The following is an 18654-nucleotide window of genomic DNA, read 5'->3' on the forward strand; positions in this document are numbered from 1 at the left end:
TGGCCATTTCTCCTGTCCCTCCCTTGTTTAATTAATAATTAAGAAAATGTTCCAAACAGAATCAACCATCCAGAAGTGGATGCTGTTATGAATTGAATTGTGTCCCCTCAAAATCATATGCTGACATTCTAACCTCCCACTGCCTCAGAATGTGACCTTAGGTGGAAAAAAGGCTGCTGCAAATGCAATTAGTTAGCAAGAGACCACGTTAGAGTAGGATGGGTCCCTAATCTAATGTGACTGGTGAGCTCATAAAAGGGGGAGGTTTGGACACAGCCATGCAGACAGGAAGGACGCCATGCGGAGATGAAGGCAGAGACGGGTGATGCATCTATGAGTCTAAGAAGACTGGAGACTGTGATTTGACCTCCAGGACCAGGTAAGAGGGTAGAACAGTGCAACAGGTTCTCCAAGCCTCAGACACCTGAGACACCTCCTCAGACCTCCAGCCTCCTCAGCGGAAGCAATGCAGGACTGTTGTTTAAGTCACTCAGTTTGTGGTGGTTTGTCTGGACTGTGCTAGCAATCTAATGCAAATGGAAACCTCCTCTTTGTAGAAATATAGACTTTCTCACCCCCTCACTCTTGTCCTGGGACCACTGAGGACAGGGCACTGACTGACCCCCGCTCTGGCTTCCACTCCACTAGCTCAGAAGCAGCTTGGTGCTGACTGTGGACCCAAGTCCCAGCGTTTGGCTGTGAACTCCAGGCCAGAAAGCAGTTGTCACCATTCAGGGAAGGGGGAGGGGAAGGCAGCACCACCATTATCCAAGGTCACATCCCTCACCTCTGGCCTCTGGAATCAGATGGCAATCAGAGCCAGAGAGATGATAACACAGATTGTCTATTTTTTTTTCCCAAGTCCTACTTGGCTCCCTTATAAGGAAAAACTATGTCCCTTGAAGTCTCACGGACTGGAGTAGCTATTGTGACTCTGAGCTTCCAGAGGAGAGCCTCTACAGCAAAAGTAGGAAAAAGTTCAAAGAGGAAAGAAAATATAAGAAACCAACATTCCTGCTGTCCCTTTGTGTCTCTGGCTTGTCTTTCTGTCTCTGTGTCTCTATCTTTGTCTCCTTCCCCCTATAACACAGACACACACACACACACACACACACACACACCACCTGCACAGACAAATTCTTTCTCCAGAGTGAGCTTCCTTTCTTGATGTGCATTCACAAGAATAGAGATATTGGTTTCTGTCCCCTGTGGTAATGATGATAAATACGCCAAGGTCGGCAGCCCCATCAGCTACTGAGACTGCTTACTCTGGCAACAGCAGATAATCAGTTACCTGGTGAGACTAGTAGCCTATACTTCAATTCATGCCTATGGTGTCACTGCAATGTCCCTTATCTCACAAAAACACTTGTCTTTCTGGTGCAGAAAGAAATTCATAAAATTATTGTTAGACCTTTTTAAAGTCTCAGTCACAATTTTGTTGGGGAAGAAATGACTAAAGAAGGAGGAGTCGATGGAAATAAAAATGTACTGATGTGTATATAACAATATCTTGTTTCTTGCCCTAGAAAGCAAAAATTCAGACTTCTAAAAGATCAATAATTTTTTAAAAAACTCTATTAGCATTTATTAAGAAGCTACTATGCGGAAGGCACTATGCTAAGTCGTGAGGATACTGAAATAAATAAGAAATCTGCATTAACTTTCCCAAATGCTTTGAAAGAACTACATTTTCATATTAAAGATTTTAAAAAGGCAGAATCATATTGTACCCCTAGTCGAATGCACCACTTTATAGCCTGTGTCAATTTTCAACCATGACTATATAAATGTACATTTGGGTGGGATTACAGCTATTAGATATTTTTCCCCAACTCACGGATGTGTGTCTCTGGAGCGAACAGGATCTAGCATGGGTGTCTGTCTCTGTGGGAAGAGGACAAAGGGCTACCTGGCATCTCTCATCAATAAGCAGGACCCAGGCTCTGACTAGCCAGGTCCTGAGGAGACACAAAGAGAAACTCAAGGAAGAATCCTTGTCCTTAGGCAGCTCCTGGGCCAGTGGGAAGAACTACACCTACAGAGTGTAGCAATGACTCTGCCTGAAGAATCTGTAACTGAGATCACATGTCTGTTAAGTACTTAAGGACAAATAATGTAACATTGGATAGTGCCCTTTAGGTGTTAGACAGAATGGGCAGAAAATAAAAGTGACCTTACAGAAGAGGAAATTTGGACCCAGGATGCAGACAGGAAGGATGCCACATGACCACTCTGTGCCTCTAATCTGAGAAAGTAACAGCTCCTGCCTGAGAGGGCAGATAGTATGAGGACTGAATGAATTAGCATAAGAATAACACTAAAAATAGTGCCTGACACAAAATGTTTATTAAATAAACCCCTCAAACAGTTGTGCTTAATGAGTCTTCCATAAGTGAAATAGTACTAGTGTAAGATCAAGGTAAAACTCTGAAACGTAGCTCCTCCCCTCCGTAGGACGTGCCATGCTGTCAGTGATAATACCTGTCCTATAGGCAATATTAAAATTAAGCATTTTCATTTTCTCTGTGACAGAGAGCCATCTTTTGTCTAAAATTCTGAGATGTGGTGACAACTGTACACTATCAGATTTTCACAGTCTTTGTCAGGAGAGGGTCATTTGGGAATCATTCCAGGAAATAAGAATCCTATTGTTTCTAATTCATTGTGTCCCTCTTCTCCAACTAATTTTTGTTTAAAGTTCAATGCATGCAAAGAAAGACCTTGACTCTTTGAGACAAGGTGCCTTCCTAGGCAAAATGCAGTATCGAGAAAAATTTGTCTAAATGAGGATTCTTGATACCATGATGGACAATATTCTCAAGTTGACACCAAAACCCTCAACCACAGGGCTTTAAAGGGTGGAGACTCTTCATTTTACTTAAGTTTTTTTCCAGTAGTACCTAAATAAAATCTTATTTTGAGACATGTTAATTACAAACAGAACCTCATATTAATTTTATTTGGAAAGCATCCCCCCAATTATACTTCATATTGGGGGAAGAGTTAGGCAAAAAAGAAAACAGATTTAATTTATATATATGACTATAAACTATTACACAAATCTAACTTAAGAACACCTTTTTATCTTACAAACTCTTAAAAAGTCAACCAACTCAAGAAATCTTCTTTTATACTACAGACAATAAATGTAATTGAAAAGGAACAATTTTAAAAATTAAATTTTTCAACATGCTATATGACAAGTCAGTTTATGGCTACAGGATTTTGAAGTCTGTGGGGAACTGAGAGAAACAACAAAACCCAATTAAGAAGAGACTTAATTAATTCAGCACCTCCCAGTTATGATCCAAAAGAAGAGACATGTTCATTTCTGGGCATAAAACTGTTTACCTCAGTCTTTAGTGTTTTGACACCAAGTCTAATATTCAACTAAAATTTACAAAGCAGACAAAACTAACAAGAAAAAGCTACCCATTGCTTAGAGAGAAAACAATCAGAGGTGACTTATATATCAAAACTATTAGAAAGGAACTTTAATCTAACTAACATTACATACACATATTAAAAATCTGGTGGAAAGTTATACAATATGCATCACTAAAGAAGGAATTTCAGTAGAGGTAGACATTTTAAAAAAAACAGTCCCTCTTATTTTTAATAACGTGAAAAGCTTTTTAAAATAGAGGTTGTCAGCCTCTTTCTTAAAGGGTCAGATAATGAATATAATAGGCTCCTGACTCACACGGTCTTTGTCTTAACTATTCTACTATGTCATTTTAGTGTGAGAGTGTGACCATAGACCAAACACAAACAAATGAGTATGGCTGTGAGCCAATAAAATTCTGTTTATAGAAGCACATAGCTGGACTGCAGGTCAATCCTTGCTCTAAATCAAGATTCTCACACTCTACAGGAAAGAGTCAAATATTATGTAAAGACTCACTCTGAGGAGTGGAAGATGCATATTTTAAGCCTTAGAGCAAAAAGCTCCTAGAACCAAGTAAGTTCAGTAAGTTCACAAGATACATAATCAATATATAAAAATTAACTTATTTCTACATTCGAGAAATTGGAAACTGGTACAAATAGAAATTGAAATGCCATAAAAACCCACCATTTACAATAGCATCAAAAACAATGAAATACAGATAGTCAACAATATAGATTGATAATTTATTAGCTGAAAATTATAAGACATTTATCAGGTAAATTGAAATAAATAACAGAAAGAATGCAACATTCACAGGCCTAGAATTGGTATCAAGATGTCAATTCTCCCCTGATGGATCTATAGACTTAATGCAGTCTCCTGTGGTCTGAGCTTTTGTGTTGCCCTCAAATGAACATTGAAATTCTAACCTCTGAGGTGGTAGTGTTAGGCGATGGGGACTTTTGAAGATGATTAGGCTTTGGAACAGAGCCCTTAGGAGTGGGATTAGTGTCCTAATAAAAGAGGCTCAAGAGAGCCTCTTTGCCCCATTTGTCATGTGAGGTTACAGTGAGAAGATGAAAATGGTCCTCACTAGATCTGCAGAACCTTGATCTTGGACCTCCCAGTCTCTGAAATTGTGAGAAATAAATTTTATTGTTTATAAGATTACCAGTTTATGGTATTTTGTTATAGCAAATGTCTAACATCATAATCCCAATAGGTATTTTTGAGGTAATGATATTAAATTTATTTTTGTACTTATTTTATTTTGGTGCTAGAGATGAAACTCAAGGCCTTTTACATATTAAATCTATACTGTACCACTGAGCCACATCCCTCTAAAATTTATGTATGAAGTAAAAAAAAAAAAAAAAGCTAAACTAAACCAAATAGTATAAAAATCAAAGAAAACAAATTTGGAGGACTCATACAACCTTATTCCATTCAAGCAAGACAATTTAGTATTGGTAAAAGAATAGACATATGTATCAATGGATCAAAATAGTTTCAAGAAATAGACCCAAATTTACCATCAGTTGGTTATTTTTAACAAAGTTGCAGAGATCAGTAAATAGAGGAAGAATTTTTTTTTCAACAAAAGATGCTGGGCAAGTGTATATCCGTGGATGGAGGGGACAATTACTTTGCTTGGTCCATATTTCACCCCATAGGGTATAGATCCATTTAAAAAATCAATTTGATATGAATCAGAGACCTAACTGTAAAGAAAAACACTGCTAGGAAAATGAAACTGTAAGCCACTGATTGGGTGAAAACGTTTTTCCAATATATATTTGACCAAGTACTTATATCCAGACCATATGGAATCTTCTTAAACTTCACTTATAAAAATACAAAGATCCCATTTAAAAAAAAAAAAAGGATTTAGATGGACACTTCTTCAAAGAGACACAGGTGACAAGTCATTGCATAAAAAGATTCTCAATGTGATTAATAATTACAGAAATTCAAATTAAAACCAAATAAAATAATACTATATACCTATTAGAATTTGTTTTCTTTTTCTTTCTTTTCTTTTCCTTTTTTTTTTTTTTTAAGGGGGAAAGCCTAATGCTAGCAAGTGTGTGGAGCAACTGGAAATCTCATACATGTCCCATGGGAATACACTGTAAACTAATTTGGAAAACTATTTGGCAGTTTCTTATATAATTAAATATATTCTTAACAAACTCACTCCTAGGCAGGTAATAAAGAGAATGAAGCACATGCTCACATAATCGCCTGTACACAAATATTTTAGCTTCCTTGTCCATACTAGTGTGAAAGTGAAAACAATCTAAATGTTCATCAACAGATAAATGGATAAACAACGTGTGGTATGCCCATTCAAGAGAAAGAGTATGCAGCAATAGAAAGGCATGAACTATTTCTTGCAATAACATGGATGAATCTCCAAGCATTATCTAAAAATAAACAAACCCAGACACATGCTTCATATTATTTTTATTCATGTGTATATCAGAAAAGGTAGAAGTCTAGGCACAGAAATGATCTGTGATTACCAGAGGTTGAATTCAGCAAGGTAGAAATTGAGTATAAAGGAGAAAAAGAAACTTTGAATGGTTATAGAAATGTTCTCTGTCTTGATAAAGTCAGTGGCTATATGATTGTATGCATTTGTGAAAAATGATGGAGCAGTGCACTCGAAAAGGGTAAATAAAGTTTAATGCATGTATATTACACTTCAGTTTGCCTTAAAAAGAATAAATCATACCAGATAAAATGAGAGAGAGAGAGAGAGAGAGAGAGAGAGAGAGAGAGAGAGAGAGAGAGAGGTAAGAGGCCTGGTAGCTCAATGCAGTGCATGGTACTAGACTGGGTGGAGTGGGGGGAGGTAAGCTAAAAAGATGTTGTTGGGACAGTCTATAAATTTGAGTACAGGTAATGAGTTACATAATAATTGCATCTTATCAGTGTTAAATTTTGACCCTGATAATTGTACTATGGTCATTTAAGACAGTGTCCTATCCTTAGGAAATATAACTGAAATCTTTAGGGGCAAAGGAAATCTCATACATGACCCATGGGAATACACTGTAAACTAATTTGGATGCCTACATTTTACTCATCAGCAGTTGAGAGAGAGATTGGTAAAGCACACAGAACAAAATATTAAGTGACAAAGCTGAGCAAAGAGTTTAAATATCTTGCATCCTTTTTGGTAATTTTAAATTGTATGTATGTATTTGTTTATTTTTAAGAACCAAGTAAGAAAGAGAGAGGATAATAATGGATGATACCAACAAGGTTCAGGGAAGAATATCCTAAGCAGAATTAAGTCCAAGACACAAACAAAAAGCAGTGTGTTTGTGATTGTGTGTGTTTGGTAGTTAAAACAGAAATAGAAAAAGCACATGACCTGTCAAGGTGTGGGAAGGCAAAGGCCATAGGGGAACACAACAAAGATCCTCCACCAAGCAAACCGAGCTCTTCCCAGAGCCAGCCACCCTTTTCTTTGGTTAATAAAAGAGGAACAGAGTAAAAGAGTGTCAGAGTCTTTCAAAATAAAAGGGAAACCAAGGCTGGCACCTTCTGGAGATCACTTCTTTGTGAATCCCTGACTGAGAAATGGGGAATGGGAAGTTGGCAGAGGTGAGAAAGGATACCTGAGGACCTACATTTGTAATATCTGATAAACAATCCCAAGGAAGGAATGCAAGCTACACATGTACCAAGGGCAACCTGAGAACAACCAGAAGGTATCACACAGACTCAAATTGTTCTTTGCAAAAAAAAAAAGAAAAAAAAAAGAACCCTCCAACCTCAACACACAAATAGGCATACAACATACAAAGCTCCAAAAATCACTAATAGAACACACAACATATGCTTGCAAAACACACACTAATGCATATAAACATCACGGTCCACACAGTGCCTGCAATATACACACCAACAGTGTGATGGTATAGAATGATCGGTGTACCTGTGTGAAGACAAAAGATCACTCAACAGGCAAAAGAAATGGCAATTTGTACCATCTGGAATGGAGTAGGGAGCCTGGGAGGGGTGGCTGGGAGGATAAAAAGTACAGTGGATCTTCATTACTCTTGGATTTCATATTTGTGAATTCACCTACTCACCCAAATTTGTCACCCTGAATCAACAACTAAAGCACTTCCATAGTCATTTGCTGACATCTCAGGATAGTGCAAAATTTGAGTTGCTTGTATACACTGAGTTAAGGTCCTACAATGTTCTGCCTTCTTTCTTTCTATTTTTTTCTTTTCTTTTAGTACATTTTATTAGAGGAAGGGTCTGTCTGAATTGCTTAGCGCCCCTGCTAGGTTCCTGAAGCTGGCTTTGAACTTGGGATCCTCCTGCCTCAGCCTCCCAAACTGCTGGGATTACAGGCAGGAGCCTCTGCAACCAGCCAGTGTTTTGCCTTCTCAGATCAGCTCTCATGCTGTTTCCAAGTGTTTCTTTTGCTGTCTATTTTGGTGAAATGTTTCTAGCATGTTTACTGTCAGTTTGCTGTTAATAGGGAGTCCCAAGAATGCTGGTGAAGTGCTGAGAGGCTGCCTGGTGTCCCTAAGCACAAAAAGGCTAGTGTGTGTCTCATGGAGAAAATATGTTAGAAGCATTTTTTTTTTTTTTTTGGTACTAGGAATTGATCCTATGGGTACTTTACTACTGAGCCACATCCCTATCCCTTTTTAAGGTTTATTTGACACAGGGTCTTGCTAAGTTGCTCAGGACCTCACTAAGTTGCTGAGGCTGGTCTCAAACTTACAATCCTCCTGCCTCAGCCTCCCAAGTTGCTGGGCTTACTGATGGGCATGCACCATAGCACCGGACTCATTCTTCAGGTATGGATTATAGTGCTGTTAACATGAGTTCAATGAGATGAATCAACAACAGGTGTTCAACATGATGTCTTAAATGAAAACAAAATAAGATATGGATTGATAAGCTGACAAAAATGTTGTGACTAGCACCTTGCAGGACCTAACCCTGTCTTTCCCCTCAGAGTAATCTTTTGGTATTTGTTAATCCAGTGTTCATGGGGACTGACCTTGAATAACAAGAATCAACTGTATTTGAACATGGACTAGAAAGAAACACATCCAATGCACAATGGTAGTGGAGTTTGAGGAAAGGGTGAGAGGATGGAAACTGGGAGTTTTTATCAATGGAGACATTTAAGGCTGAAAACAAACATCTCAAAATGTGAACTCTTACTGAGAGGTGCTAATATGGGTGTTTGTTATTATTGGTAGTTATTTTAATTTCCTAACATAAATATCCTTAGAAGGACATCACCATTGGGAGAGAAGGGGATAAGAGGCTGGCAGCCACCATTCAAACTCTGTTTGCACATGCTCCATCACACATACACGGAGAGCTAAGTGTGAAATCAGCTGCAGGGTAAAGCATTACTTCATCAAAAACTGTAATTTGGAAAAGTGAATAACTGCTACACAGCCACAGCTGGCCTCAATACACAACAGTGCTGCCCTGTCTTCGAAGGAACTATGGCACAGAGCTAGCATTATAAAGCTTTCATCAGTTTGAAAGAAATGCCATGGATTTACATAGTCAAGAGATGCTGTAGTTTGAAATGCTGGTGCATGATGGTTTATTTCTAACATCTGATACCATTTCACAGCCAAATTCTAAAGCAGCCACTAATTCTGTTTCAATTAGAAATCACAACACCTGTAGCTTCCATTCTCTCAAATGTAATGGCATTGTTCGTTACTCTGCCCCAAGATAGAGCAACCAGAGGATTGTTTTCCTAATTATTTCAGTGATTAATGTATTTAAGTGTAATCTCCAAATATCTCAGGTTCCCCATGCAAAATGAAAAGGATAGTATTTGAGAACAAAGTGGCCTGAACTATCTAGGAACAAAGCAGTCAAGCCAGCAAAATAACCATTTCAGTGCACTGAGACTAAAAGTACATCTGGAGGTGCTGTCTTAAGTTGACAGGAAGGGGAAGCACTGTAGAAGCAAAATGCACCCTTACTTCCAATCCAAAGGACAAACGAACTTACACCAAGAATTTAAAAAACATGGAAAATTTTGACAGATACTAGTATATTCACTATTTTTAAAACACGAGAAAGGGTTTCAAGAGTTAGCATTCTACACCAAATCTGAGTCTCAATTAAGTAGAACAGGATGGCGGGCAGGGCTTGCTGTTATTTCATTTTGTGAATTTTCTGATTGATTAACACTTAAGGAGAAATGCCTTGTCTCTGAAACTTCTGAAATGGACCATACAACTTGTTGCCCATTATTAGCCCAGACTCATAATGCAATTTATATCTAGTGCCCATCCTTGGTATAGCTGATGATGGTGAATGCTTATGCCACCCTGCAGCCAGGATTTTTAGGATGCCATTTTAACTGATGCAGAGACACAGACACAAAAAGACTAGGCAAGAACAATGGTAACTTTTGATGACTATGTGACTTCCACAATCCTATAATTCTCTGAAGATGGTGAAGGTATTGATTTTGGGTCATGGTGTGCAATTTTGAAAAAAACTTCTAGTACTGGAAATGCTTTATTGTCATTTATGTCCAGTCCACAGAAGAAGTCCCCTCAGAAGGGGGAGTGATTCACTACACATACCATAATTCAGTGTCTATTTTAATGCTTTCTAAATATATAGAATCTTTCCATAAATTGCTGTAGTTTGGTGAAAGTCAAGTGTGTAGCAAGCTAGTAAATATTTGTGTTGCTCATGTGACATTTAGCACTTGGCAGCATTGCAAAATTCTCTGCCTTGTGGAAGCAGGAATCCCACTGTCTGAGCTGAGGGTCACACCGCATTCCAGACTGCTCAGTGGCTTCTTAATTGAACATAAATTAAATAAAATCACACAAAGCCTATTCATTTTTTCTTTAGAAAATTATATCTTTTCATAAACTTTGTAATGGTAAAAATGACCCCCAGTTCAAGGCAATTCCTTCTTATTATTGACCACAAGAGTCAAAGGGCTTGACATTTTACTATTCTCAAAATAGGCAATGCCTGCTGAGACCCAATCACCCTGCATCACTGGTGGGGGTGTTTGGGTTTGTTTATTTGGCAGTACTGGGGACTGAGCCTTGGGCCCTTGGCATGCCAGGCAAGCATGCTCTAGCACTGAGCTACATTCTGGGTCCTGTCACTTGTCTTTGATAATATTTTCATAGCGCAGGTGACCATCTGCTCTTAGAGCCATCTCATTGTTCCTTTGGGTATAAAGTCATACAGCCATTTCTTTAAGATGAAGTTCATACTCTACTGTGAAAACGGAAATTAGGAAAACATTAAAGAGGACAGAAAAACTTCAAGCTTATGTTTCCTTTTCATAGATGAAAACTGCTGTAAAAACGCATGTCATTATGAAAGGGTATAAAATATTTGGGAAACTCGAGCAATAAAACATCTGTTAATAAGTGGGTTTATTGACATAACTGAGCAAAACAATGTATGACATTTATTCATTTCCCACTGAAAGACTTTCCAGTGAAACTGTTTAAAGTAGAACACAGATCCAGGCAGTAAGCATTTCCAGTGATGTTCTGCAGCAGAAAAGTGGGTGATGGATAGAATCAGAGGTCTTTTCCGCTTTTTCAGTGGGACTTAATATCACACTGCTGTGCAAAGAAACAGCTAAGAGATACAATTATACCACGAAGAAGAAAAGCCAGGAATACAAAAGGTGCCAGATAGCCAGCTGGTTGAAAATAAGAGCAAAAAACTCTATGTACCAATATGTTCTGAATCTAAAACAAGCACTGGTGGCAAACAAAGAATGACAGTCTATTTCCTGTGGTTTATTAAGTTTTGGCCCTGCAGATAAGACTGCCAGAAAAGCAGCTGTAGTTTTAAGTGGTCTGGACATTTACTCATCTGAACATAAACAAAGATCAGCTCATTTAAGTCCCTGGATCCCTGCTCAGTGGCTGGGACAAGGTCAGGCATGGCTCAATTTAGGCCAAACATAAAAGAAGTGACCTGGGTTAAAGGACCCCTGGACTGTGATGGATTCCCTGAGTCATCAGGACCCTCAGGGGCTTGAGGCCCTAAACAGAAGACTCACTGTTAGCCTTAGCACCATTATAGTGGCCTCCATGGTACTCCCATGCCAATAAATCCACAAACATGGTGACTATAACCACAGTGTATACCCTCCCAGTGACTGATTTTTAGACCACACACAAAATTATTAATGTAAACCAAACCACTACATTTAGAGATAAACATGTACTTCATAAATATTAGGGATTGAAAGTATCCCAAATAGCTGGAAACTAAACCAATAAAGGAGACTAACCCTAAGTTTAAAATAAAAATATTGAAAAGTAATACCACAACTATTTACTAAAAGATAAGATTTAATCACACAGTAAAACACTGGGTAGTAGAGGGATTAATTTGCAAACTATAGAATTCTTTCACAGTGAGGGTTAAGTACTCATAAAAACCTTCTAGTTTTAGTAGAAACAGATACCCATTGATGTATTTTTTTTTTCACATTTGTCTTCTGTAATTTCTTCCTGTCTACAGTTTCATATAAGGACAGACATTAATGTGGTCAAAGATTACACTATTAATTGACAATTACCTTTTGTTTTGTCTCTGTGATGCTGGGGATGGAACCCAGGACTTCATACATTAGGCAAGTGTTCCACCACTGAGCTACACCCTGGCCCCAACAATCACCTTTTGCTTATTAAGAAATTACTTTTACTGCCTAACTGTGAAACTCAGAAGTAGGCACAGTCAACTGAGTGTCACTGATTAAAATGCAATGAGAACTACATTGCATTTATTCCCATGTAGACACACTGTCAGAGAAGTGGTAAGCTGGATTGCTTGAGTTCCCTGGGGGGGGGGGTCATCAGTTACATACCTATTACATTCTTTTATCAAATCTGACATTGATTTTTTCCTTTTCCATATATAGGTTTAAAAGAATAATATGAAAACCACAGGAACAACCCTGAAAGAGAAGTCTTGTATACAGCCTTCTCCTGAGAAAGTATGTAATGTTAGTTACCCTTAGAGTCAGCAAATGTTCTTGTCGGTTCATGTTAAAAGGAAACTAGTTGAATGGCCCAGTCCAATTAAAATAGTCTTTGAGTTTATTGGTCAGTTTGTTAAATGTCAGAGATCTTCACATTGTTGAAAAAAAACATAGCGTCTTTTATTATTTAAACCTTAGGGTATCCTGAAGGCAATGCGCTACCAGCCAACATAATTGAGTTTCTTGGCGAGAGTGTTACCACCTGTTTACTTCACCCTTCCTGGCAGAGACCCCCAGACCTGGAGAGTCAGATGCCAAGCCTCCTTTGTAATGGAAATAAGTTCCTTTTTCCTTAAATAGAAACAAAACTCCTCTGTTTGACACTGAATAAACAAAAAAGCATGCACTCCCGGCTTGGCTTGGCTCTTTCTGGCCATGTTTGTTGGGTCATAAGCACCCTTTTCTAGCCCAAAGGAGAACAGGCTATTGCATAGCATGGTTATAAGAGCCATCCCTTAGCTGTGCCATGACTTCTGCCTCTGTAGCCACCATCCATTTGCCCCCTACTCTTGGCCTTGACCACCGTCTATCATATATTTGCTTCATTAGTTAGTACTCAGAAGTGGACGGTAATACCTAGATTGGCTCTCTGTCCCCTTTGTCCTCTCTGACAAATGCACAAAAGGGGAAAAGGAGAAGTATTAACAGGTCTTCCCCTGAGTTGGGCTTGGGAGCCCCACGGAGAGGTGGCTCTTCAAAGCCAATGAGATGGTTTCCCTCCACATGCAGGGTTGCCCTGGACCTAGTCAGCAAATCGTTGCAGAAGGTGATCCTCCCGCCTCAGGCTGCCTCCTGCACCACCACCTGTGCTGTCCATGAATCGGTCACAGGGGAACTCGATAAGGTCCGCTTCACTGAGTGCACACACGGTGGTGCGTGGCCGGTGAGATTGGAATCCCGAGAAGTCTGCCGACACACCAGTGCCCATGGAGCGCAGGGGCCGTCGGGTGGAGTACATGTGGCGAACATGGACAGGGGCTCCACCCTTCCGCCTGGCCCGAAGCTTCCTCCGCAGCCAGCGAGACGCCCAGACGGCCAAGGCCAAGAGCACCAGTAGTGCGTTGACTGCCAGGAGGGCCAAGGTCAGCAGCTGATAGTCGACGCCACTCCGCTTCCCTGCCTCTGGCAGGGTGACCAACCCTGCACAGTGGTCCCGGGGGGCCACAGGGCAAACTCTACCCCCAAGCACTCCCTCCACGCACACCAGGTAGGGGGTGTCCCCGCGTAGCTCGCGCAGCGTGGCCGAGTCGCTGCGCTCTGGCAAGTAGACGAAGCGGTGGAACTTGGGCTGCTGGCCAAAGCGGTCGAAAAGCAGACGAAAGCGCGCGCCGCCCAGCGGCCGGGGGCTGCGGTGCTCACGCACGGCCCAGCGAACCGAGGCACTGTCCGCGCCTACTGTCTCCACTGTCAGGTTGCATAGGATGAATTTGTTAAAGTCACACGGGTCAGATACCATAGGCGGCAAGCTCACCCCACTGCCTTGGAACTGGGAGGCGCCCTCCTGCTGCTCTGCGGCCAGGCGTTGCTTCGCTGCGCGCTGCCAGGGGTCACCGGCGGCCGGTTGTGCAGAAGTGGGCTGGGTTGGTGTGGGCTCCGCGTGGATGGGCTCAGGCAGGGTCGGACGTCCCAGACTAGGCTTCTCTTGCAGGTCCAGGGGCTGTGGAGGGGGGTCCACAGCAGCAGCAGCAGCAGAAGGGCTCTGATGCTGGAGGCCGGGACCCCGTCGGCTCAATCTTAGAGAGCTTCGGTTACCTATGAGCTCCCTGGCGGCCACATCCCAGGCAACCTCACCTAGAAATCTACCCCGCTGCTGGGGCTGTGGCTGTGGCTGCGGCTGCGGCTGCTCCTGCTCTTCCAGGAGACCATCTGCAGGGGAAGTCATTTTTTCCCCCGCGGCTGTGGGCTGGGTCAGTCGCCTACTATTGGCGGTTGGGGAAGCGGACGGATCCACGCAAGACCCGTTCAGCAGCTGCTGATCATCCAGGTAATCCAGGTACTTGCCCCGAAGGGCAGGGGGATAGCGACACTGCACAAAAACGGTGAGGAGCCGGCCTTGTGCATGCCAGTCACCCATCCAGCGCTTCAGGCCCCGCAACCGGCAGTCGCAGGTCCAGCCGTTGCCGTCTAGATCCAGCCGGTAGAGGGCCGGGCTGGCAGCGAAGATATCCCCTGAGAGGGCACTGAGCGCGTTGTCACGCAGGCTGAGCTCGCGCAGTCGGCCCAGGTGACCAAACGTGGCGGGATGCAGGGCAGACAACTCATTGCTGCTGAGGTCCAGGGCCTCCAGGCTATGCAAAGGTTCCAGCAGCGCCAAGGGAAGCTGGTTCAGACGATTGCCCTCTAGGCGCAGCTCTCGCAGGGCCTCCAACCCCCAAAAGGCCTCTGGTGCCAGGTGAGTAAGTTGGTTGCTCCTGAGAGAGAGTAGGCCCAGGCGTGGCAGGTGCTGGAAGACACGCGGGCCGAGGTGTTGCAGGCTGTTGGCTGAGAGTATGAGAGTGGAGAGGGAGCGCAGCGGTGCGAAGGTAGCTGCGTGGCGCAGGGAGGGCTGCAGTTCGTTGGTAGAGAGGTTGAGGAAGCGCAGTTTGCCCAGCTGGGAGAAGGCGTTCTTGCCCAGAAAGCGGATCCGGTTGGACTCCAGATGCAGGTAGAGCAGGTTTCCCAAAGGGGCGAAGACTGCGTCCGGTAGCGCCCCTAGGGCATTCCCGTCCAGCCGCAGCTTGACCAGACTCTCCAGGCCGTCGAAAGAGCCACGGCTTAAGCGGCCGATCTCGTTCCCGTTGGCGTACAGGATACGCAGCTTGCGCAGCGGAGCCAATGTGCCCGGTGTGAGCGCCTGCAGGAGGTTATTCCCTAGGTAGAGCTCTTCCAGCCGTGAGAGCTTCTCGAAGGTCTTGGGGTGCAGAGAGCGGATCTGGTTGTACTGCAAATCCAGCCTTCTGAGCTGCCCCAGACGGTGAAAGTCGAAGGCTGTGATATTAGTTATAAAGTTGCCTCCAAGGCTGTAGGTGAGCACGTCCTGGGGGCTAGGCAGCGAGCTAGTCTTGGGCACGGCGCGGAGCCCCCTGTTGGTGCATAAGAGGTGCTGGGGGTGCTGGCAGTCGCAGCGCTCGGGGCACACCGGCTCGGCCCGTGGCGGGAGCGCAAGGCAACCACACACCAGGAACAGGAAGCGCACGGCGCGGACAGCCTCCATCGCCGCCCGCCCTGCGTGCTGCGGCCGGCTTGTCCTCTTGGCCCGCCGGCTGTATGTCTCCTCTGCATTCCCCTTGGCCTGGCCAGAGTCGCTTAATGGCCTCTTTTGGACTTCTCTGCCCCTCCTCCGCCTTTTGTCCGGTGGCTGGCCTGGGTTTCTGCAGGCAGGCTTCTCTGGGCCAAGTCAGGCGGCGCAGGGTGCTCCTGGAGCCACAGATGCTACTTGTTGCATTTCTGCAAAAAAACTGTTTCTCCGGGTGCGCGTCGTGGGGTAGAGGGGAGGGAGCAAGACCTCGCGCTTTTTGTTTGCAGCCGAGTCGGGAGAGCTGGATTCCCTGGCTCGGATTCTCCCCGCCGAGCGGATTCCCCAGCTGCAGGCGGGAGCCCTTCCAAGAGCTCCGCGGGGCGAGGCTTGGCTGCTGAACCCCGGCGGCTCGGCCCCCGCAGCCCGCGCCTCCTAGCTCTTGTCCAGGATTCTGAACGCGGGCCCGGTGCAACAGCCCGGGGGGCGCGCGGGCTGCGTCCGGAAGGGACCCAAGTCGGCTAGAAGCGAGCAAACCCGGCGGAAATTCGTTCTTCCCACACTCTGCCCCCCGGGGACGCAGGCGGAGAAAGAGGAGAAGGCGGAGGGAGGACAGACCTCGGCAGGGGGAGGAGGAAAGGCTAAGTGACTCCGCGTCTGGTCAGCCCGAGCCTGGGACGCCAAGTGAGAAAAGTAGGGATTAAAAACAGCTGTACGGGTCGGCCGCGCAGGGCTGGGGGTGGGAGTGGATTACCGGGCGAGCAAACGGGATTTGCAGACAGAGACCTTTTTATTTTAGGCGAGTACACCAGCCGCTTTGGAACAGTAGGAGCTAGCCTTGCCTTAAGGTTTTTACCCATTTATTCTTTAGGTGCCAACCTGAGGGAAGTTTGTGCTGCACCAGAGTTCGCCAGCATTTTTCGACGTGAAGTATGGGGCTGGGGGGGCGGGGGAGATTGCCTGCAGAAAGTGGTCAATGAACTGCAGTACAAAGAGGCTACTTCAACCCATTCAGACTATTGCGTATTTGGGTATCTGATTGTTCCAAATACAGAAAAGCACCACCCTCTTGTAGGTATCTGAACTTAATATTTGCTTGATCTGCTGTAGGGAAGAGCAAGAAGAAAGCTCAAAACTGGTTCTGCCACCATGAAAGTGTCTGTCAGATTTTGGTGATTCAGTCCCATTAATTCTCCAGTCTCAGAGCCCTTGGGGTAGGCTCTGCACGTGTGCATATGGATAATAACCTGCACAGCCCTGTGGTAACTGCTACCTGCAGGGCCCTCCTGCTTTATGCCCAGGCTTGCAATGATCTTCAAAGTTTTTAGGCCTGTAAGTACTCAGGCTGGGTTTAGTTGGGGGAAGTATTACCTTTTATAAGCAATAGGGAATGGAGCGTTTTATTTATGGCTCTTTGGAGGTTGCTCCAGCTGAGCATGGAATGAGCATGGGATAGCTATTAATTACTATTTATTTATGCAGACCATCTTATTAGAGAGAGAGAGAGAGGGAAGCTCCTTCTTCTCTGCCTGTACCCAAGGTGTCCAGAAAGAAAAATATAATTTCACTCTGCAGTAGTGTGGAAAATTAAAGGAATGAGACATATCCACACCTTCAGAGGTTGACAATCTATTGGGAAGGCAATCCATTGAAAGGGCAAATGAAAATATAAAGTGGTGATATGATAAAGATGCAAAGATTTGAATGATTTTTAATAATTTCTTTGTTTCACTGACTGCCACACTGAGAAATTCATACAGGGACATGATAGAAACAAGTTCTGAATTTAGAAAAAGTTGAGATCACTGATAGGATGGTCAGCAAAGAATTCATGGGTGAACAGGGACCTTGGCTTTGTGAGGCGATGGATATTCGAGAAATCAAGGTAAGCAGATAGTGAAAAGTCCATTTTGGGCACCAGATTTGCTTGTGATTTGTTTTGGATTTCAAATGAAAGGTGAAGTTGGGGAACCAAGTGTCTATTATCAATATAAAGTTATCCAGGTAGTTTGGGTTTTAGTTCTTATTTTGAAAGCCTGAAATTCCCTTTAGTTCTTGATGACTCTGAAAGTTCAACTACATTAAGAGGAGAACAGAACCTAAGCCTTGTGTCATAGAGCACAGGTTCCCAGATCTTTGATGGGGTCAGAGAAACCATTAGGGGGACCTTCAGTCCCTGCCTACAATAGAGATGATCCAAATTTTTCAAAGAAACCAATGCTTGAAGGCTGTGGACTCCCAGCTTGAATCACTGGAGGTTCCTGGGATGGAGCTCACATATCATGAGCTTCAAAGCAGGTGAGCTCCCACCACCCACAGCCTCTGAGAGTGCCAAGAGCCTTTTGAGTAGCAAATGGATTGGAAGCTCCATGAAGCCTGGTATGGAAGAGGAAGAAGCAGAAATAAGATCCTACCTCTTCGCATAAGCTGCTTTGTCCTCTTGACCTTTTGCAAAAAAACTCAAAGTATAAGAGGGCAGTAGACAGGGCCTTCAGAAGGCCACAGGACTCTAGATTTTGCTCATGACAAATTTGCTCATAGTCATCTCTAATTAAGACTTACAAAATTATTAGACTTCTAAAACGCTCCATTCCCTATTGCTTATAAAAGGTAATACTTTATATTTTCATTTGACCTTTTTTAGTATTTTTTTTTCTGTTTTGGTGAGGATATGTCTCATTCCTTTTAGTATTTTTTTTTTAGTATTTTTTTTCTGTTTTGGCTTTCTTTACATTCTTGACTAGTGTTTAATATTTCTACCCGTAGTCCTATATTGATAGTAAAACACCATTATACTTGCTTTCTTGTCAAAAGACAATTGCTTTGTGGGGTGTGGTGCTGCAAGTCTGTAATCCCAGCATTTTGGGATACTGAGGCAGGAAGATCACAAGTTCACAGTCACCCTCAGCAATTTAATGAGGCCCTAAGCCACTTAGCAAAAACAAAACAAAACAAAACAAAAAAACCCTGTGTCAAAAAATATAAAATACAAAA

General features: G+C 43.2%; 1 protein-coding gene across 1 annotated transcript; it reads right to left on the bottom strand.

Annotated features, from left to right (window-relative positions):
- Positions 1-10808: 10808 nt before the first annotated feature.
- On the bottom strand, positions 10809-15961 carry Tril (TLR4 interactor with leucine rich repeats). The gene has a single exon (XM_026407466.2). It carries the CDS (start codon positions 15637-15639, stop codon positions 13189-13191), a length of 2451 nt encoding a protein of 816 aa, XP_026263251.2. The 5' UTR covers positions 15640-15961; the 3' UTR covers positions 10809-13188.
- Positions 15962-18654: the final 2693 nt, after the last annotated feature.

The sequence above is a fragment of the Urocitellus parryii genome, chromosome 3, assembly GCF_045843805.1.
Source record: "Urocitellus parryii isolate mUroPar1 chromosome 3, mUroPar1.hap1, whole genome shotgun sequence".
Classification (NCBI taxonomy): Eukaryota; Metazoa; Chordata; class Mammalia; order Rodentia; family Sciuridae; genus Urocitellus; species Urocitellus parryii.